Source organism: Pleurodeles waltl, chromosome 3_1 (assembly GCF_031143425.1).
Source record: "Pleurodeles waltl isolate 20211129_DDA chromosome 3_1, aPleWal1.hap1.20221129, whole genome shotgun sequence".
Taxonomy (NCBI): domain Eukaryota; kingdom Metazoa; phylum Chordata; class Amphibia; order Caudata; family Salamandridae; genus Pleurodeles; species Pleurodeles waltl.
This window is the reverse complement of record NC_090440.1, coordinates 992,906,649-992,928,484: the sequence shown is the minus strand read 5'-3', so window position 1 is coordinate 992,928,484 and position 21,836 is coordinate 992,906,649. Positions and strand designations below refer to the sequence as shown.

The 21,836-nt window shown below is 43.9% G+C and overlaps 1 protein-coding gene across 2 annotated transcripts in view; it reads left to right on the top strand.

Moving 5' to 3' along the window:
- Positions 1 to 21,836, top strand: part of YTHDF2 (YTH N6-methyladenosine RNA binding protein F2) — a 61,703-nt gene that overhangs the window by 3,110 nt on the left and 36,757 nt on the right. Inside the window, exons 3-4 of one of the 2 annotated variants that reach the window (XM_069224130.1) lie at positions 224 to 303; positions 4,154 to 5,731. In XM_069224130.1, the coding sequence (XP_069080231.1) occupies positions 224 to 303; positions 4,154 to 5,731 (1,658 nt within the window). Of the gene's footprint in view, positions 1 to 223; positions 304 to 4,153; positions 6,222 to 21,836 lie in introns of those variants that run through there. The other variant, XM_069224129.1, reaches the window with a different exon arrangement.

The following is a 21,836-nucleotide window of genomic DNA, read 5'->3' as shown; positions in this document are numbered from 1 at the left end:
TTCATTACTTCGGCGCAGTTTACATCCAAAAGACACGCGTCGACCTATTAACTGTATCCACATGAGTTTTCCATTGTGGTGTTCTGTACTGGTGTCTGTTTTTAAAATTCTGCTTTTTATAGCTGCAATTTAATGTCTTTCAGCAATGTAGAGTTGACTTGTTTTTCTGGAGTACATCTGTAGGCACAAACTTAAACTTGTTGGTTCTATTTGTCCTTCCTAGTGCAAAATGGAGCCGTTCACCCCAAGGATTCTTTGAATGATGACGACTACGAGCCTTATTTGAACCCCCAGGCTAGACAGGTGAGCCAGACTTTTGAACCTGCGATCAAATGTGATTGGTGAAACTGGTTGCAATTTCACTACAACTAATCGGGGATTTCGTGTGGTAATTGTTTTCCTAAACAGTATGGCTCTATCGAATACACTTAGTTATGAACTACACGGAGTCTTGTTAAATGCATTCACTTGACACTTTTGTAGCTATCGGAGGTGTTAAGGGGGGAAATGCACACACTAGTCCCTCGGGGTGGCACACATCTGAATTTGTAAAAAAAAAAAAAAAAACTCTGGCTACTGACATGTTCATTACACATGCACCGCTGGTTTTTATTTTACTGAATTTGAGATTACCAAGTTAGCTTCGCTGGTATTGGCACTCAGCCCTGCCATTCCTAGCAGATGTCAGAGGCACACGTTTATCTCGCATCGCCATTGTATTTGCTGCTACATTATAATAGTCCTTGACACCCGATAGCTTTGTACAAGTTAGGTAACTATGTATTTGGGCATTTTTAAATCATGGTATTGGCTCTGGAGAGTCTTTATGATTCACCCTTAAAACTAAGTATGTTAGAATGTTACCCAGTCATCTGAAAACAAAAAGTAAAATCGAGGTATGTTGGAACTAGAATAGTTAAATGAAACGTTTTCTTATTGGCCTTTCGGGAAGATCCTTACTGTTTTTTTTTTTATCTGCTATGTTCATTGTGCATTGCATCGGATGCCTCCCTCCACACGTGGTCACATCCATAGCTTTAGTTCATGGAGCCCTAAATTGAACTAGCATGTCTGGGATTTGACCATATGCATTTCTTCTATTATTCTATCTCCTCCAACATGGCAGGGTCTTAGCCATTATGACTGTCAAGTGAATTTTCTCTGTTATGCTGTGCTAGAACTAGAGTAATTTTTCTTGGTACTGCTATAGAGCTACACTTTATATCTTGTCTTTAGAAGTATGACTTGTGCAATTTCGAGCAAGGTACCAGTCGAGCACAGTTTTTGCTCAAGTGCCATCCCTGTAGACAGCTGAGTGCTAAAAACACTCGTTTGTTTCAAGCAGTGGAGTGCTTGCCCTGCATTGTTTTGTCGATTCACTCAAAATCCTTAAGCACTGCAGTGGTCTTTGTAGTTGTAGGCTTTGAGGTTTTGGTTTCCTGCACAGTTGTATGAAATGTGAATTTCCAATGTCCACTCTATAACTGACCCAGTCTTGTTGCACGGAGGACTAAGTAATCAAGCGTTATCTTGAAGCAATGTGTCTCTAGAATACGCAACCAGCACAGGTGGTCCTAATTTTCTGACTGCTCTTATCTGGGGGTCCTGCTTTTTGGGGGAAATCAACTCTACTTCCACCCTCTTGCCAGTGCTTACTCTTTGTACTATGAGCAGAAACACTGGGATTCTTTGACGTAGCAGTGCTTTATTTGCCATATAATCTAACGTTTGCTGTATATTTCATCCAAAATTTTTGGTTCTAAGTGATACTTACCAAAATGTGGCTGAAATGTGATTCTGTGCACAAATAAACCATTTGACTTTCCAGTTACGTTTTGCTATGATAAACTGGTACTAACGAGACTACCACTCTGCCCAGACAGTATTAATAAGTGTTGAAATTACAAAATATTATTGTTGCAGGTTATGCTACCCTATACTACCATTGTCCCACAATTCATGAGAGAATAGTTACATTGTAAAACATTGTATTTCAATGTTAGAGTAGTGTACTTGCAGTAAAAGGTGCTGTGTACTCATTGGCAATTGTTAATGGTGTCAAGTTCGTGCTGTAGTTGACTTAATACTGTCAATGCACCGTATGATATATTCTTTATTTCCTGACCTTAAAGTCGTTATGTACAGGGTAGGACACATAGTAGTAATACCAAGCTTAGAATCTTTTAATGGCGGTCATTTTTGTAGCTGAAAATGACAAACCTTTTTAAGTTCCCAAATACTAGCTTCCCCAGCGCGTTGCTTTGTCTCATCTATGTTCTTCTGTCCAGGCTTTCGTCTTTTACCCATCTAACTCCAGTAATGAGTTTTAGATAGCCTTTTCATGTTTGTCACCTACTTTTTTTTTTTTTTTTTTTTTTACTGCAAAAATAGCTAACCCAGAACTATGGAATGGAGTTAAAAAGCAAAACAAAGTAGACCTCGCCAAAAATTAATAAACCGTGAAACCAGCAGGGAAAGGCATCCTCTCCTCCACCTTTTACATAGCCTGCTTGCTTTTTAAGCATTCGCTGACTTGTGTGGATCATCGCCCACAGTGCTCACAAGTTACATTGTGACCCATGTGTACTACTAGACTCTTGGCCTGTGCCAGGATAATTGTCACTCAGGAATCCATGTACTCTTGCCTCTCCTAAAAAAGCTTTTTTAAAGTTCCATTTTGACTTAACCAGGAACAATTTTTTAATTTGGTGCAAAATGTAAGGAGATGGTAAGGAAGAGCGCAGGAAACTATCCCCAGTAGAATAAGTCTATTCTCTTCACAACACAAAGGAGTGTATTAAAGAGAAAGGGTTTAAAAAAAAAAAAACGTAGAGGAGGCCAGGTTTAGAGATTGAAAGGACCTGCATCATTCCAACTAGTCTGAAGAGAATTTTTGTGAAGTGGGGGCATGTTAGGCTTACTCGGGACTGCAAATGGCAGCCCTCAGTAAGATTAGGGAAAGAGGCAGGACTGCAGAGTTATCATTAATGTGAGTATGCCAGGAATTGGGGGCGGGGGGGGGGGTGTAAGTGTTAAGCTCTGAGTGCTCCAAGTACAGTCTGTTCAGTGGTGTGCGCTGCCAGTAGAATACAAAATGGAGAAAATTGGAGGATATTATGAGGAAGGAGAGAAACCAGGACTAACGTTGGAGAGGAGGAATAGTGTAGCCAAGATAGTCGCACACCAGTCCATTGAAGTTTGCGTTTTGAAGACGGGCACAGTTGTGAAAAACCTAAGGAATTGCCAGATGGGGTATGGGAGTAAAAAGCAAGTTTCCTCAAAAAGGGAATATTCCATATTGATGCCTCCACCTGAATTTAAGATTCTCTCAGCGATTGATTGCTTTTGCTGCATGAGCCTTTTTGGACTTCTTTAATGTGTACTCTTTCAGTCTTTATTTTTTATTTTTATTTTTTAAGGCGTTTTGTGTGGTTCTTGTAACCTTTCATTTATTGCTGGGTAAAAAGATGCGGTCTGTTAACGGCATAAAATGTCCCCGTGTTTTAAGTCTATTTTTTAAATAATTTCTTAAGCTAGATTTGGAGGTTGTTCCACAGCTTCAAGGTTAACTCGCTCCATCTCCGCCACCATGCCTGCTGTACTTTTTACTAAAGCATCTTGTGCATCTACAATTCCTCGATCTGTTTGATAGGCATTTCTGGACAATATGGCCTTTATATGTTGTTTCAGAAGCTATTTCATTTAATTTAGAAGCCAAATATAAGAATTTCGTCATAGTGGGTACTTTGACATGCCAGCCCCCTCCCCCGAGGTTGCTGTAAAGTTGGATGTACCTGGGCGGGTGTGCGATCTAACTTGGTGTGATGGGTGCTACATGGTTCACTTTTAAAGGTATGCCCTTTAATACCAACGTGGGTGCTTGGTGTGTGAAGACTTGAGTTAATGTAGCGATTCGTAGTAAAGCTTTTGATGTTCATTTTTTCCTGACGGGGCGGTTTGGATGTCAACGTCCTAGTTAAGTTGTAGTAGTTGATATTGTCTTGGGCTATTTTGAATCTAAAACTGCTTCTGATGCTAAGCAATCTGCAGCTGTTACACTGGTATGGCAGCCATGAAATAACGTATCGATATTGCTGTGCGCTTCAAAGTGTTACTGTTTGACCTTGCTAAATTTTAATTCTTTGTCTTGCAGAATAATGCATACACTGCCATGTCGGACTCCTATCTGCCAAGTTACTACAGCCCATCCATTGGCTTCTCCTATTCTCTGAGTGAAGCTGCTGCCTGGTCTACAGGTGGGGACCCACCAATGTCCTACTTAACATCTTACGGACAGCTCAGCAACGGGGAGCCACATTTCCTCCCAGATGCCATGTTTGGACAGCCTGGAACCCTGAGCAATACTCCTTTCCTTGGCCAGCATGGCTTCAACTTTTTCCCCAGTGGAATTGACTTCTCTGCCTGGGGAACTAACAGCTCTCAGGGTCAATCCACTCAAAGTTCTGGGTACAGCAGCAACTATGCCTATGCACCTAGCTCGCTTGGTGGTGCCATGATTGACGGCCAGTCTGCATTTGCCAATGAGACTCTGAATAAAGCTCCTGGTATGAACACCATAGACCAGGGGATGGCTGCTCTGAAGTTGGGCAGCACAGATGTATCCAGCAACATCCCCAAAGGAGTTGGCTCGGCTGTGGGCAGTGGATCTATAGCCAGTAACATTGTTGCTTCCAACAGCTTGCCTCCGGCTACCATTGCACCACCAAAACCAACCTCTTGGGCTGATATTGCTAGCAAACCTGCAAAACAGCAGCCCAAGCTGAAGACCAAGAATGGGATTGCAGGTTCAAATCTTCCACCACCAATAAAGAACAATATGGATATTGGAACTTGGGATAACAAAGGGCCAGTGGCCAAGGCGCCTCCGCACACTTTAGTTCAGAACACTGGGCAGCAACCTCACCAAATCTCTCCACAGCCGGTGGGTCAGCAAATGAACAGCCAGTCAGTATCCCAAGTTTCTTTGGGGCAGCAGCAAAACTTGCCGCCTCCACAGCCGCAGCCCACTCAACTGCCTGTGCAGCAGCAGGCCCAACCTACTCGCTGGGTAGCTCCTAGGAACCGTGGAAATGCCTTTGGGCAGAATGGTGTGGACGGCAACGGGTCTGGCCTGTCGCAGGCCAATTCTGGTTCTGTCCCTTCAGAGCCTCATCCCATCCTGGAGAAGCTAAGGTCTATTAACAACTATAACCCCAAGGATTTTGACTGGAACCCTAAACATGGACGTGTTTTTATCATCAAGAGTTACTCTGAGGACGATATACACCGCTCCATCAAATACAACATCTGGTGCAGCACAGAGCATGGTAACAAGAGACTGGATGCTGCCTATCGCTCCATGAATGCCAAGGGTCCTGTTTACTTGCTGTTCAGTGTCAATGGCAGTGGCCACTTCTGCGGGGTTGCGGAAATGAAATCTGCCGTGGACTACAACACGTGTGCTGGTGTTTGGTCCCAGGACAAGTGGAAGGGACGCTTCGACGTCAGGTGGATATTTGTGAAGGACGTTCCCAACAGTCAGCTGCGGCACATCCGCCTGGAGAACAACGAGAACAAACCGGTCACCAACTCCAGGGACACTCAAGAGGTGCCTCTGGAGAAGGCCAAGCAGGTGCTGAAAATCATTGCCAGCTACAAGCACACCACCTCCATCTTTGACGACTTCTCGCACTACGAGAAACGCCAAGAAGAGGAGGACACGGTCAAAAAGGTAACTCTTTGCCCCGACTCCATTCCTTTGTAAGGTGGCTGTCTCTGGGAGTGCGGAGGACTATCCAGCGTGGGCTGAGGGCGCAAAAGGGATTTTGCTTTGGATTTAATGTTTTTCTTATTTTAAACGTTTTCCTTTTAACCCCACCCTTCTGAAAATATGAACCTATAAGTGGTATAATTACAAAAGTGAATGTTCAGGCACTTATGGGTGACCTTCCACTGCTAATGTGACATCTGATTGGAGGGCGAGGTTAATTGACTTTTCGAACATCTGTGGTGGAGGTGGACCCAGGGCTCCGCATTTCTGCAAATCTTTATGGACGGCACCAGGTTATCGTCTGGAGTGAAGTTTTGGATGTTCGTTTGGCTACTGTTCTAAACTCTTTAAAGTCGTGTAGTCACATCTGAGTTGGGATTAAAGAGCGCACATTGCTCTCTATAATAATGCATGCTTGAGTACTCGTCAGACAATAAAGATTTTGTTCAGAGCTGTGGTTAATTTGTTACACGCACCCTTCGTTATCAAACTGACTCGGCCAAGGAACTAGGTTTTACGTCTCTTGCTTTTTTTCCCAGCAGTGTTTTCGGTTAATATCATTGCTTCCCTTTGTTTCCGGTCCTTAAATTATTTGCGTCCTGCAAATGTGTTCATGTCCTCTCTGCAACCAGGAATTACTGGCGGTTTTGAAAGGGAGCATTTTAATATTTTACTGGATAAAAAACTAATTCTGCATACATATTCTGTGGGTGGTAATTAAAAAATGTTCGGTAGCATTGTTTCTAGAACAAACTTCCTCAAAAGAAGAGGTCCGCGTGGCATGTTGCAGCTAATTGCTGCTGATGTAAACACGCCGACAGTGTAGGTGTTACGTTTGGGCATACGCTCCATGTGTTTCTTTTCGTTTGTATATTTTTTTTTTTTTTTTTGCTGCCCTCTGTGGAACCCAAATACCACACTGATTATCTTCTACAATAGATTGAACTACAGAAATGCAAGTTCTATTTGTATGCTGATTGATCTAGTGGACTATAGTCTCTGTAAGTAGCTGTGACCCCGTGAGCCAGTCCCATCTGGCTTTTGATGTCCATTGTCTACGCGGTCGTTCTGTGATTGGAAAAGGATTTACCGTAGGAGTGACCCAAGTGGTGGCCACTGGTGCCCGAGACACGCTTCTTAACAGGATATTCACTTGAGATCAATTTGCATAGACTCTACAAAATAGGACTGACTCCCATTTGTAACTCAGATGGGATGGTATCTAGCCAGCTGTCTTAGGTGTACGCTTGAAACCCCTGCCTTTTCCAACAGTTCCATCACGGGGGTAACTACTCTACTTCAGGTGCTTCTCTCGCTCCCAAAAAAATCCGAGAATGGGTACTTATACCATAATTGGTGCCCACTTCAGACTGTCCTCCACTTTTGAATGTGGCAACTCCTGTGTGCACCATACATGATTTTGATTTGTTGGAAAGATCTGATTTCCCTCGCAATTCTAAACATTTTCTGTTGTGTTATACTAAGATTTCCCCATGACTCGTGAACCCTGTGTCAAATTGTAGTGAAATAGTAGGTTCAAGCCTTCCTAGAGCACATCAAAGCCGCTGGCCTGTTTTTGAGTTTCACAAGACATCAAGTTTTAGCCCAGCCTTTGTCTCTTCGTCGTCGGGGTACTCTCCCGGGTGAGTCTTGCACTCTACAAATACCCATAACATAACTAGTACCTCTCCGATCCATGTACCACTTGCAGCCGATTCACATGTTCCTTTTATCCATAGCTGTCTGACAGGTGAGCTGCGCTCTTATAGAAAGGGCTCTTCCTTGGCCAGAACCTTTAGTGGCCTCTCCTAACCTTTTTAGAAAGAGCTCGTGCTGCCAGTGAAAACTGTACTAGTGACGTCATGTGGTTGACCTAATGCCCGTAACTTATTGCGCGTTGGCATGCACTGCTTGTCTGCTCTTAGTGATGACATACAAGCCCGTGATTATGGGTTACTTTGCTTACTGCTAGTGCAGTTGGGTTATTTAATAAAAGACGTAATGGGGAGGGCGGGCGGAGGGCGAGGACTTTACTTGTAAACACCTAGCGTTTAGTTGCCACTTTTTGTGTGTTACAAGATATTCCCCGCAAATTAACGTCATTGCAGCAGGTAAACATGTGACATAGTTGCATTGCTTGCTGTTTCACGTAAACCTGTAATATCCGTTCCTCCAAGAATGCTGTAGTCCATTAAGACAGCTATGTTTGTCTTCAATTTTTTTTTTTTTCCTAACGACTCCTGGAGCCATACTTGCTTTTTTGATAGTTGGACAAAGTGTTGGCCCCCAGCTTTGTTTTCTCAGGCGGACGCCATCTTTCATTAGGCTGATAAATGAGTTGGCCACCTTTGTGACACACATCGCTTTCTTTCCTCACTAACGATCTTCTCTCATTGCCCTCTCCCTTTTCACTAGGTCACAAGCTGTGCCCAATATCCAAACCCCCCAAAATAACCCTAAAAATAGAATACCCATGTATCCTGTTGCTTTCACACCTGCATGTGACTAACAGTCGCTCAGAGGAAGTAACCCACGTCTGTTTCTTGTTGAGTTTGAATGCATGTCGTATTGTATTGCAGATTTTTTTAAATATACGCTCTACCCCTGACGAGGTAGCAAAGCATTTTTTGTATTTGACTCCTAGTTAGACTGGTAGTTGTAAGGATGGTGAATGTAGTATGTCCTTTGAAGCAGCATTTAATGTGTGAAAACTTGCTGCACACGTGGTCTGGTAAACAACTCGGATCATGAGGTTTGGACAGTGTGAGGATACTCCATTTGGAAACTCCTGCTTTCAGTTTACCTATTACGTTTCTTCTGTTGAAATGAATTGGGGGAAGTCGGTTTTGGTGCACTCCAATGCTTATTCTGCAATTTATCACATTCCAGAGGTTTGCTGTCTAGACAGTGGAGGTCAATGGCTGGAAAATTACTTTGGCTTTTTTTTTATTTTTCTTCTTTTTTGTGGGCTGGTCATAGTCAGTTGCTTGGTCTTGGATTGCTTGATTGGCACCAATAGCTTTGAATGGGAAGATGTCTGTCTACAGACTGCCAGTGTAACTCTGTTGCAGGAGAGTTGCTCCAAGGTAGCATGTCGGCATACTCTGTTGAGAAAGCTCTAAGGGGAAGCTCAACTGGACTTTGATCAGCCTTTCCTTAACTGGACTTCAGAGACTGATCATCACGTAGAAACTTCGTGATCCAGCCGAAGTTACTGAGCTGGTGGTGGGCCTAGTTCCGGAGGCCAGGTGCTGATGTATTTACTATGGTTTATGAATTGCAGAGTTTCTGGGTAGGGTTAGCTTTGAGCACCACCACCCAACCAAAAAAAACTTTAAATCACTTCAGCAGTGGCAACTTCTTTGAAGTTTGTTCATGGCCTACTAACACGTTTTTGGCTTCGGCTCATGTGAAGAATTGTTTTGGTGTCTTTAAGACGGGTTGGCACCATTGGGACTAAAAAAAGGCTAACCTCTAAAAATCCACTGTTAGCTATTTGGAAGTAGAAATGGATGTTATTTCTGCATGCAGAGGTCTGATCTTTAGTTTGTCTGATGTAAACATGCTGCGGTAAATGGTGAGCTTGAAATTCAACACGTTTCTCTCGCGCAAACATAATGAACTGCAGATGCGTCAATGTTTACGTTTATTTCTCCAGGTTTTCTGTGGATTGGAACAAGATTTGGCTCCTATTTAGTTTAATAGTTTTTGTTATGCCCGAATACATTTTAAATGCCCCACCTACATTAGTGCAGTAGCATTTCCCTGAGTGGGCCCTATGTGTGTACCAAACTGCCATTCTGACGTTTTTCTTGTATAATTGTGTAACTACTTTACTTGAAATTGCAGCCTCCATAGGGCAGAAACCCTGTTAGTGTGGAGATAATGGGGATTCGAAAGACGGGCCTTTTTAGCTGCTGGTCTGTTTATGGACTTGTAGAACCCTTAGTCTCGTCAGCATTGTGGAGTGGTAGGCACGGCTAAGTATACTGTAGGAGAAGAATGGATGAAAACAGATTTGGCTATAATCCTGCCAGTCCTGGGCATAGGGTATTCATATACGTCTTGATGTAAAGATTGGGGTGGCTAACCATATGAGCAGATAACGTTTGGCTTTTTGAGTTCGTCCAACAATAGAAGCACTGCCGTTAGACTTGCTGTCCTTGATTTCTGAGCACATGTCACCCCCCCTCCTTTCTGACACACTGACATTACCCAGAAGTTTATTGCGCATGGCAGGAAGTCGGGGTTGTGGAGAATCTTCCTTGCTTGGAAAGTGTAAAAGTACCTCTGTCAGTTTTGCAGCGGGTGGAGGCCCGACTTCCGACTTTCTTCGTGGCTGCTCAAGTTAGTAGGACTATTGCATTTAACTGTATCCCATGTACTGTCAAAACTATAGTTTGGAAAAAACTGTTGCCTGTGGTCCCTCTCTAGACTTTGTTTGCATGCCCAGGCCAAAGGGAAAGTTCTCATGAAACCATATTTGTAGTTGGGTTAACATTTCAAACAATGGTGTACATACAGTAAGTTCACATAGCACACATACTAAACCAATGTGGTGATTAAAAGGAGTGAAAGTAGGTTGTAAACACATTCGAAGTTTCAGATAAATGCCCTCTATCTGCATAGCTAAATGATATTCAAGAGAACGGAGGTACATGTGTACATTTTTGCAACTTTGGTTCATTTGGTGTCCATAGATACGGTTTGCCTCCTGATCTCATTATGACACTTAAGAATCTTTTAAACTAATTGAATGAGCGGTGAGTCCGGTTATTGGGTGGCAGTGAGTTCCAGTGGATTGGGAAAGGGGGTGGGGGTCAATGTATGAAGAAGTGGCTGAAACCTAAGCACTACTCGAGGTGGTTTGGATGAAACCAGAATAGCCCTCACTTAATTTAGGAGGGGACTGTTTTTCAGTCTATGCAAAGCATGTGTATCTGCAGCTACACATACCATCAAACCGAAAATGTCCCCCAGTGTACATCTCTTCGTGGTATGCCTCTTTGATTGCCCCACTGGATAGCAAGTATTAACCTAACTCTCCCCCACCAACTTAATATTTATTCTGTGCTTGGCATGTTCGTGGGTCATTGCATGGCTCCGGAGGGGGCGGGGGGTGTATACTAGATATCTATGAATCCCTGCTCTCATCTTATCACACTTATCTACCCATCATCATATGTCATGTCTCTATCAATCTATCCTCCATTCCCACTCTGACTCATCCCAAATCCATTCTACTACTTTCATCTCCTAAATAACTGTCTAAGCTCTTCCCTCCACTTCCCCATCTAACTCACCAAACCTCACTCTACTACCATGACCTCCCAAACAACCCTACTAATTTCAACCTCATTTATCTCACCGTTAACTCATACAAAACCCCTCCTGCTACTATGATCTCCCCAACCCTTCCTCACTCTTCCTTCCTCCATCCCCCTTTTACTCATCCCAACCCTAAATCCTATTACCATATACTCCCAATTAACACTTCTGGATTTCTTTCTTCCTTCCACCCCTCCATTACTCGAGTCAATCTAACAAACTCTCATATCCGCAGCTCAAATTAACTCGTAATACTAAAACTGTACTCATATTTCCTGATACTAATCCATCGCTGATTCTTGCTGGGTTCCGGAGTAGCGTGCTACTCGCCAAAAAGGGCTTTGACGCCTCGTCGGGTAGTAAGCGCTATATAAATACTATTACCCATACAATGTTTTGGTGGCCCAGTAAATGTTCCTGATTGGGGAAGAGGGTATATAGGCCAGTGTGTCAGATTGACGTAGGGTTTGTCCTGGATCATTGCAAAATGAATAGTCTTGTCACTTGTGCTTTGCCTTAAGTTTAGGCTGAATGTCTTTCCCTGGGATTCCTTTACTGCAAGTGCACGTTGTTGTAGAGAACGTTTTGCATCTGCCTTCACTAGCCCTAAACAGTGTTAACCATGTACTTACCAATGCTAGCAGTATTGTGTTTGGATCGGATTATGGTCATGCACTAAAAGTATATCTGAAGCAGAACTGACGCACCGGTTACTTGTGGTATTTTTGACACCCGTGACTAGTGTGCTTCTGGAACCAATTTGAACATAAATTGTCATTTCATTATCTTTATTTTTTTATTTTTAACTAAGTGTAGAACAAATGGCGGTCCTGCTTTTTTGCCTGTTTCAGAGCACTTAAGTAACTGGCCACAATCACTGGAAAGTGGGTGTCCACCAGCCCCCTTCCAGGGGTCGAGCCTGCGAGTGCCATCACTAGCACATGCATCCAGTTTGCAAGACCATGTACAGTAAAGGGCTTGGAGCTCTCCTGTCGCTTACAATTTGTTGGCTTGCATGGCACTCTAATTTAAAGCCTCGGAATTTGTCACTGCAGGCCAAGCATATCTGTTCCTCTGTGGCGCAGAAACCAAGCACTGATTGATTCAACTTACTCATTGCCTGTCTGCTGCTCCCAGTGTGATTTGAGGTGCTATTTTGTTCTTTTTAACTTCTCGTACCTACAAAAAGAAGCCTTGTGAAGGGCACAAACGTGCCCAGCACAACAAAAATACCAAGTATCATTTTTTTTATCTAACTTTTTTTCATGTTGCACTCATGGCTGTGTGGAATTTTGGTCGTGGGCACTATTGTCAAAAGATGACAATTACCTTGTTCTAAACATTGGAAAGCAGCAACATTTCTTTGTGTAATTTCTGAAATGCTTTAACACAATCATGCTCTACACCCCCAATTCGCCCCACTCTGATCCACTCCAACCCACCCCAATTTTATCTGCCCCACTCCTGTTCACTCCAATCCAATACAGTCTGCCCCAGTTTGGTGCACTCAGTCCAAAATAATCTGTCTGTCTCCACCCGGCCCCATTTTAATCTGCCCTGATTCAACCCAAAACAATCTGTCCTACTTGCGTCTACCCTGCTACCATCCCAATCCATGACTCCAGTCCACCCCATCCCACTCTACCACAACCTTTGACTCCAATCAACCCGCCACACTAGTGTACAACATGGCAAAACACTTTGCCAAAGCCAGTATTCCTTGTATAGGCTTGACCTGTTGGCTTTGCCAATGCTTGTTTTCTTCTTCTTTCAATGCTGATTAACTTTTTTTTTTTTTTTATGCCGCGCACTTATGCCACCATATGGCTGTTTAGATAATGCTCAGCCCCCAAGTATTTGGACACTAAAACAAGATGGCATTTAGACTGCTAGTGAGCTGAGTGTGCAAGGGGCGTGTGAATCTTTCTAATCCCTTGGGTCTGCCACACCATTAAGGTTGCCAAGGGCTTTGCAATATGAGGATCTCTTGAAAGTTGCAGAGGCACCTTAAATGTGTTAAATTGACCAACCTAAATTGTAATTTGATGATTTTTAACTTGTTAAACCTTCTGTTCTGCCGCTTGTCTTCTGGTATCTGTACATTCTGTTCATGTTTTGTTTATGTATTGGATGCGAGTTTAAGGACGATTACAGCCTGGTTGTAGGTCACTAGAGAAATTCACATAAGGCCGTGTTCTTGCCCTTAGTTCCGTCACAATCCTCCTATTTCTCTAAGTCTCCCTGGCTAAAAAGGTGTCAAAGGGTGGGGAGCAAGCTGGGAGTATCCGCCCTCGGGTTGCTTCAAATGTTTGTTTAGATAAGCTTGAAAAACCTGTTTAGCAAGGTTGTTGTAAACGGTGCTCTCGGGATAAATGTGCTCGTTGTTAGGTACTTGGCGTGTTGGTGCAGCAAGGGAAGTGTTGTGAACAATCAGGCTCTTTTGAGCTGCCTGGGCATAGAAGCTGATCAATAGTTTGCTGCTTTGAATTGAGTGTGTATAATGGGTATGGGGCGGGGGGACTTGCCTAACTGGCAAATTAATTTATGATAACTTCTGAGTAGGTAGAAAGTTAAGTTCTTTATATTCCTAATACATCTCCTAGTTTGTGAGAATAAGGTTGTCTCATATGCCTTCCAGTGTGATAGGAGCAGCTTATTTCGCCTCAACCCCTCTTGGGTTTCGCTGCTCTTCCGCAAATGCCCTTAAACAGAATAGACTGAACACTCGTGTTGCCCCTTTGTAACTAGGTGTTGCCCCTTTGTAACTAGGTGTTGCCCCTTTGTAACTAGGTGTTGCCCCTTTGTAACTAGGTGTTGCCCCTTTGTAACTAGGTGTTGCCCCTTTGTAACTAGGTGTTGCCCCTTTGTAACTAGGTGTTGCCCCTTTGTAACTAGGTGTTGCCCCTCATGTTTCTAACATCAAAACGGTCCTTCGCAGCGTTCTCCTAATCAGATTTTGATAAGTGGAAACTGAGTTCTTCAGACTGATGCTTTAAAACAACCACTATGAATAAACATTACTGATTTAACTCAATGCATCGAACGTGGCTGACCGTGTGGAATGATGTGCTGTCCTGTAAATTTTCTGCAATGCCCTGATGATTCTTGGACATGCCATTCTCCTGTTCAACTTTCCTTCAGTGATGACTGACTGGTTTTGTATTTTCTTTCCAGTCTTGCCGCGTCTCTCTAGTTTCAGCATTTCAAATTGTGCGCCTTTGCTTGTATATATTTAATGTGATTGTCTACTGCCTGTTTTTTTGCGCTTCAGTGGGGGCAAGGTAACTGGCTCACACTTTTTTTTTTTTTCTTTCTTTCTTTTTCCCATTGCTTTCTCTCGCCCCCCCCCCCATTTCAATAGAGATGCTTGTTAAATTCTGAATTCTTGTTAGTGTGAAGTTGCTTCAGTGAGTAATGTTTAACTGAACGTGACTTTTTCTTGCAAGATTATTGCCAGGTCCACTCACTTTTTATCTAAAGTTTTTGTCCAGTTTCTTTGCTAGATTAAAGTGAGATGCATGAGAAATGAAAATGTTTGCAACTTACTTTCAATTGTGTGTCCTGTTTATTCTGGGGTTTGTGCTCCGCTGCCAACGTCAGTCTTGCACTCATTCTAAATCTATAGGCAAATATTTATTGTTGCCAATTGGAGTCAAAGCCAGCCCCCTTGGGGTGAAGCTCTTGTTGAGATCTAGAATTTATCTAGTCAGTCAAGTTCTACAAGGGATAAATTAAGATCAGTTTAAGAAATCTTTATCTAGAACCAAGCCTGATATTTGAATGGGTGCTGTAGAAGCAACTTATTCCTAGTGAAGCTAACCTCACTCTTTCAAAGTCCTTAATTACTTGATGAATTAACATTGCTCAGCACTAATTTAAAACAATGCAAGTAATCATTTGGCGTGGATCAGTGTTTGTGGAATCTCAACTTGGCTTTTCAAAGCAGTGGTTTTATTGGGTTAGATCTTTGAGTAGCCCCTGGAGGGTGCTTTCCCTGCATCACCTGTGTTCTGGATTGTGCTTTCTTTTTGATATCTATATCTCTCTCTGTGTCTGTGTATATATGTGTGTGTATATATGTTTGTGTATATATGTTTGTGTATATATGTTTGTGTATATATGTTTGTGTATATATGTTTGTGTATATATGTGTGTATGTGTGTATGTGTGTGTGTGTATGTGTGTATATGTGTGTGTGTATGTGTGTATGTGTGTGTGTATGTGTGTATGTGTGTATGTGTGTGTATGTGTGTGTATGTGTGTGTATGTGTGTGTGTGTGTGTGTGTGTGTGTGTGTGTATGTGTGTGTGTGTGTGTGTGTATGTGTGTGTGTGTATATATGTGTGTGTGTGTATATATGTGTGTGTGTGTATATGTGTGTGTGTGTATATGTGTGTGTGTGTGTGTGTATATATGTGTGTGTGTGTGTGTGTATGTGTGTGTGTATATGTGTGTGTGTGTGTGTGTGTGTGTGTGTATATATATTTGGCTGGAGTAGCTTAAAAGGAAGACTTGGGCCTCGTTTTTGTGTCCATCGACTCTCTATGTTCAGGAAGCAGCTTGGCAGACTGCACAGCTATCTGGTTTGCGAAAGGCATCTTGGGGACTTTCAGAAAGTTGACCTACAAATGTATTCCGCTCATTTATTACCCATGGCTTTGTAACTCGCTCTTTCTGGCTTTCCGTTTCCTGGCTGTATTTGCTTTAGCCTGTTCAGGTTCAGTTTATTCCTCCTGTTGCCGAAACAGTGTTTTCTGTGCACTCCACAGTTTTATTTGCAAAAGTGTATGTCTATGCAAATGCAATTGTCATTTCAATTGAAAAGGAGTTGTCTGTAATGGCAGTATGTGACCACAACATGAATACTCCAATCTACACCAATGCACTCTGCATCACTCCACTTTACACTACACCAAACCACTGCACTCTACACCACTCCATTCTAGGACTCACAGTCCACTCTGTACAACTCCACTCTATGCCAAAACACTACACCAATGCACTTTAACAATAATGTACCCTTCTGCCAGTTCGCTGTATGACACTCTAATCTACACTGCATTCTACTCCACTTTACTCTACACCGGTACACTATGCCCTGCACCACTCCACTCTAACCCACTTCACTGTACTCTGAAGCAATCTTATTACATCATCCTGGACATCTCCCAATCAGGATTCGAACCAACCACAGCACCAAGACCGCCTTGCTCCCCACCACTGATGACATCTACTCTCCTCATCCTCAGGCAGCCACATCGCTCATCCTACTAGATCTCTCGTCTGCCTTCTATAGTCTCCCACCTCACCCTATGCGCCAAAATGCCGTTCAGGAGCCACTTCTATCACTTGCTGTTTGTCTAGTCTCAAATGACAATTCAGGAACCTCAAGTTAATTTCTTAGTGTCGCTGATAGTTCATCTGATATTTTTTTTCTATTTCTGAGATTGTAACTGGTAAGAGGTGGAGTGTGTGGATTCCATGACTGATGTGTAATGTCTTTCAACTCGTCACTATCTTGACTCATGGCGGTGACAATTTGTTCCCATTAAATGGCAGCTGGTGTTTGATGTTGCAATGAGAATTATGTAGGCTTCAGCAGTTTTAGATTGGGTACTATGACATTTGTATGGGCGCTCTTGAATTAGTGGGCAGTGTTTTGGTCTTTCTCAGACTATACACTATTGTGTTGTACTCTTGAAGCTGTAGACCCCATCGTTAAATTTGTTGAGGCATCTTGACTTTTGGGTTGCAGGAATATATAGAAATGGTGACAAGCCTCCACCGCTGCTGAACTTTCTTTTTCTGGTTGTGAATTCAGTCAGTCTGAGAAACGTTTTACTTGCTTGAGCCACTGTTAGTTCATTTGGCTGTCCACTGTTGCGGAGGGATATCGCTTGACCTGACGGGGCTCGCATCAACTACACTATGCATGCCATTTCAGTAGTTTTCAGTAGCTTGTTTAATTCTTACAACTGTAATTTAGCTTAATCAGGTGTAATGCTCCTATCAACAGATGGCCAAAGTACTTAAACTTTCTTTTTGAATTCACATTTATCTGCATTTAGCGTTCAACCAGAATCAACAAGTACTTGCCGTAAAGCTTGGTCATATTCCTTCTGTGTAGCTCCGAAAACCAATGTCGTATAGTTAAAAGCATTTACAAGGGGGTGTACGTGTCTAATGACATCTTGAAAAATCTCTGCAGTTGATGATGCACCAAAACATAGTCTCTTGTACTGAAACAGACCCAATATGTATAGAAATGGTGTATTGTATCTGCATTTCTCCTTCAGTTCCATCTGATAACCTTTGTTTAAATCAAGGTGAGAAGGCTCTCACACCATTCAATTGTTACGTCCCAATGTGCAGACCTGGATGTCCTTTATTCAATTGCCTTGTTTGCTTGGCTCGTACCAACGCAGATGCGCACAGCTCCTTCACTGTTCTCTTTGGCACTACCACTAGGGGAGAAACCCATGGTGTTAGACCAGTAGAACGTTCCATGCTTAAGTAATGATTAGAGTTCCTTTTCATCTACTCCTTTTAAGTGAAATGCAGTTCTTATGTCTCTGAACAGGTTAAACTTATTCATTGATATGCTCCCTCGGTGACACCGATATTTGAGACAGAGTTCGAGCCAAATGGTGAACCACAATATATGTATTAGTGTTCCAGTACTACAATTTGAGGCTTGTTCCCCTGTCCACCTACCATATCATTTCCATCCATTTCCCCCATCTTCAAATTTCCGAGGGCAGCCTCTCGATTCAAACACCACTTTTTTTTTCTTGGCTGGCACACCAGTCAACTCCCCTCCTCCATTTTCAAAGCGATGGACCTTCGGGAGGGATCCGGGCCGCGGCTATGTCTCTTTTGGCTACTAACAGGGCTGTGGCTATTAAGACCCGTTGGGCCCGTGATCCACCCGTTTCTTCCATCACTCCCAGCAGAACTAGAGCTCCTAGGATTCCCACGCCTCTAGTGGGCTGAATTCCGGAAGGTCTGCTCATAACACCGCAGCAGTTCAAGGCTGCGTGGGCCAGTTATGTTGGATTCTTCCATATATAGTAGGGCGTCATCAGCGTAGAGTGCTATTCTATCTTCCTGTGTGTAGTCCCAGTTCCACCCTCGGTATATTGAATCAGACCAGATCATCTGGGCCAGGGGTTCGATGGCTAGGGTAAATAAAAGGGAGACAGGGAACATCCCTGGCATGTGCCCTGGTGAACCTCTAGGGTTGAGGACAGGGTCCCGTTAACTTGCACCTGGGCAGTGGGATTGGTGTATAAAGTTTGTACCAGGCGGCAGAACCTCGGGCCCAGGCCTGCGTGGCGAAGCAGGAGAAATCCCCAGTCCACCGAGTCAAATGCTTTTTCAAAGTCTATAAGTAAAAGGTAGAGGTCTCGGCAGTCGATGGCGTTCGGCCAATGCCACATGTAGCCAACAGATCGTGTCTGGTGCTACGGGTGGCCATGAATCCACATTGGTCTGGGTGTATTAGGTGGGGTAGAACCCTCTTAAGACGGGCAGCAAGGATGGCGGCAAAGATTTTAACTTCGGTATTAGTGAGATTGGTCCATAATCAGCACAATGCAGTGAGGGGGTTTGGGTCTTGGGGAGCACCACAATGGTGGTGGCATCTATTTCCCGTGGGAAGGAACCATTGTTTTCTATTTCTGTAAAGGTTTAGTAAATATGGTGCTAGTTCTTCCCTGAAGGCTTTATAATATTCTGAAGGGAATCCATCTGGGCCTGGAGTTTTCCCAGCGCCCAGAGTTGAGATAGTGGTTTGTATTTCGTCTGCATTGATGGGGTCTTCCAGGACCCGCACCTCTACCACAGGTAAGCAAGGGAGGAGGGCTCTCTAGTAGTTGGCGGGCCAGATCTAGGTCCACCTTGTCTGATGCCTGGTATAGTGTCCGAAAATATGCAGCAAAGGCATTTGCTATGTCTGTGTGCCCCGTTACAAGAGCACCCTTCCCATCTTGGATTTCAGGGACGATCCTGGAGACTTGATGATGGGACACCAGCCAGTATTCATATTGTGATTTACTGATATCTGTCCCATATCAGCTGCTGTGCTGGAACTGAGTAAACAGGCATTTGATGTGGAACTTTGAGGTACGTGAATGGGCACTTGCAGTTGTCGCCTTGCATTCCGTCGTCATTACAAATGAACCTTTACTTTTCAGAGGCTTCAATGCAGACCATGTGTACAGTTTTTTTTTTTTTTTTTGGGGGGATGGTCTGTTGCGGTATTGCAAAACTGTCGGAATGTCACACTTTTTGATAGTTACTCCCACTTTTTGCCTGTTAATCAGTGGGTTAAGACTTTTTACTGGGAACCTGCTAACCAGGACCCTAGTGATTGTGATCTCTCCTCTTAATTTTGTTGCTTAAGTACCCTTAACACTCCACAATTGTCATATTGGTGTACCCATTGAAGTCCCTAGTATATGGTACTTGGGTACCCAGGGCATTGGTATGCCAGGGGTCCCTCATAGGCTGCAGCATGTATTATGCCAGCCATGGGAGCCCATGCAAACTGTCTACAGGTCTGCCATTGCAGCCTGCATGAAAAGGTGCATGTTCCCTTTCACTTCTGGTCACTGCACAAAGTGCAGGGAAGCAATTTTACCCGGTGGTAGTAGTAGCCTTCCCACACCACCGTCTTGCTTTTATGGGCACATATGCTGCCCTCCTTGCATTATCTGATTTGTACCAGTCCATGGAGCCCTGGTCCCTGCTCTGGTGTGAAAGCACACAACGGAAAGGGGAGTGACCACTTGTCTGTCCATCACCTCAGGGGTGGTGCCCAGAGCTCCTCCAGGTAACCATGTGAATCTACTATCTTGAAAACAAGATGTGCAGAGGCCCCTGGGAGCACCTGGTTAGTCAGGACAGGTGGCTGACGTCAGTGACTACCTCTGATAGGTGGTCACACTGCAGTGAGACCAAGCCCCTTGTTAGGGCTGTTTAGGCACATCCTTGCAGGTGGGTCCCCATATTCGTTGTGCAAAACTCCACCAGGACTCCTCTGCATCGACCTTCTGATCCATGTCCCTATAAGTGCTGCCTGACTTCATAGGAACCAAACAAGCCTGCAACTCCTGGGACAAACCCGTCTTGCAACATTGTTTCTTCGGCTGTGCATCCTCTGGGGTGGAAAGACCTAAGTTGCCCCAACAAAGCAAGAAGGAATCTCCGTTGGAGTGAAGCACTCACTCCTCTGAATCCGCAGGGAACTATGGCAACAACGTTTGGCTGCTGGGATCTGCTCTTCACAGGAACTGCATAGATACTCCAACACCGGTGGTGTTTGAGTGGTCCTTTTGGTTCTCTGTCCAACTTGGAAGACAGTGGGCCTTTGCCTCTCCTTGAGGAAAGTACCCCTGTGCACTGCAACTCTTGCAGCAACCAAGGCTTGTTGACTCCTGCTCCAAGGGATCTTCAGGCTCTAGCACTTCATCCTTGCAAGGACAGTCTCCTCTGCTGCTCCAGCAGCATGGGACTCCTCTACAAGTGTGCTGACTGGGCCTCACTGCAACTTACTGTGCCTGCTGCCAGTGGATTGCCTATGGGGGCTGGGACTGCTTTTGCTGACCCCCCCGACTGCTGAGGGTCGGCTTGGACTCCCTTCCAAGGGAGTCCCCTGGACCTTTCTGGTCCCCTTTTCTTCAAATCCTTTTGCCCAGATTTGCATTTGCCAAGGCTTGTTGGTGGTCTGCGACTTGGCAACTGATGCGGGATATCGGCACTACTCCAAGGGCTGCCCTGCAACAGCCGATCTTAATATTCCCTCGTCGACCTGGATCTTCATCCACAGACTGGTGGGTAGTGGCTCCTCCCATACCTGGGCACTTCTGTGTGGACTGGTCTCTGTCCCCTTCTCTTGCAGGTCCTTTTCTTCTGGAATCCATGGAGTTCCACTGGAATGGTCCTGGTCTTGCAGTCTTCCTTTTCCAAGTCCCCTTGGGTGGGAGAACTAACTATTCATTCATCTATTTTAGTATATGGTGCCCCCCCCCTCTTCCCCTCGGCCTTAACTATTTTAGGCTTTTTTATGCTAATGACTGGGCATCTCTTGCCTCCAGAATAGATGCCGGGCATGAAGTCACTTTAAAATGCATCGTCTGTCATCCTTTGTGGCATGGAAAGAGGCTTTCAGCTGAGTATGGTGCAGTGTCTGTCTGATTTAACCAGGGACTTACAAAAAGGCAAAAATGCCTCCACTCTTTATCTGCTTGGAAAGACTTAAAAAATGTTGGTCATTTCACAAAGTAAGGTGCTTCATCCCACTTAATACACCTACAAATCTGCATTCCTCTTTCACAAAATGACAATATACTTTTATTTTAAAATGGTTAAAGGATGCTGCTGTTCTTGAGCTCTTGGCACCAGACTGTGGAAATGCCAAGGTCTGATTTGAAGAAGGTCTTCCTCTACTTTTCTTTGGGAGCTACAAAAAATCAATCTCCTGAAAGCTGTACACTATCCGATTTCAGTGGGCAGAGGAAGCCTCCACAGTTTTCTACATGCATGTTTAGTTGCTTAAATGTCTATTGTGGTTAAGGCTGGTAACACAGCAGTGTTTAAGGTTTCAAAAGCTTCTCTAACTTATCCACATAACCCTGCTTGGACTTAAGAGGTGGTTGGCTTTTTTTTTTTTCCCCCCCCCATTCATAAGTGTCCCAGCTGTCTAATCTCTTGGTGGTTGATACTACTGAATAGGTAA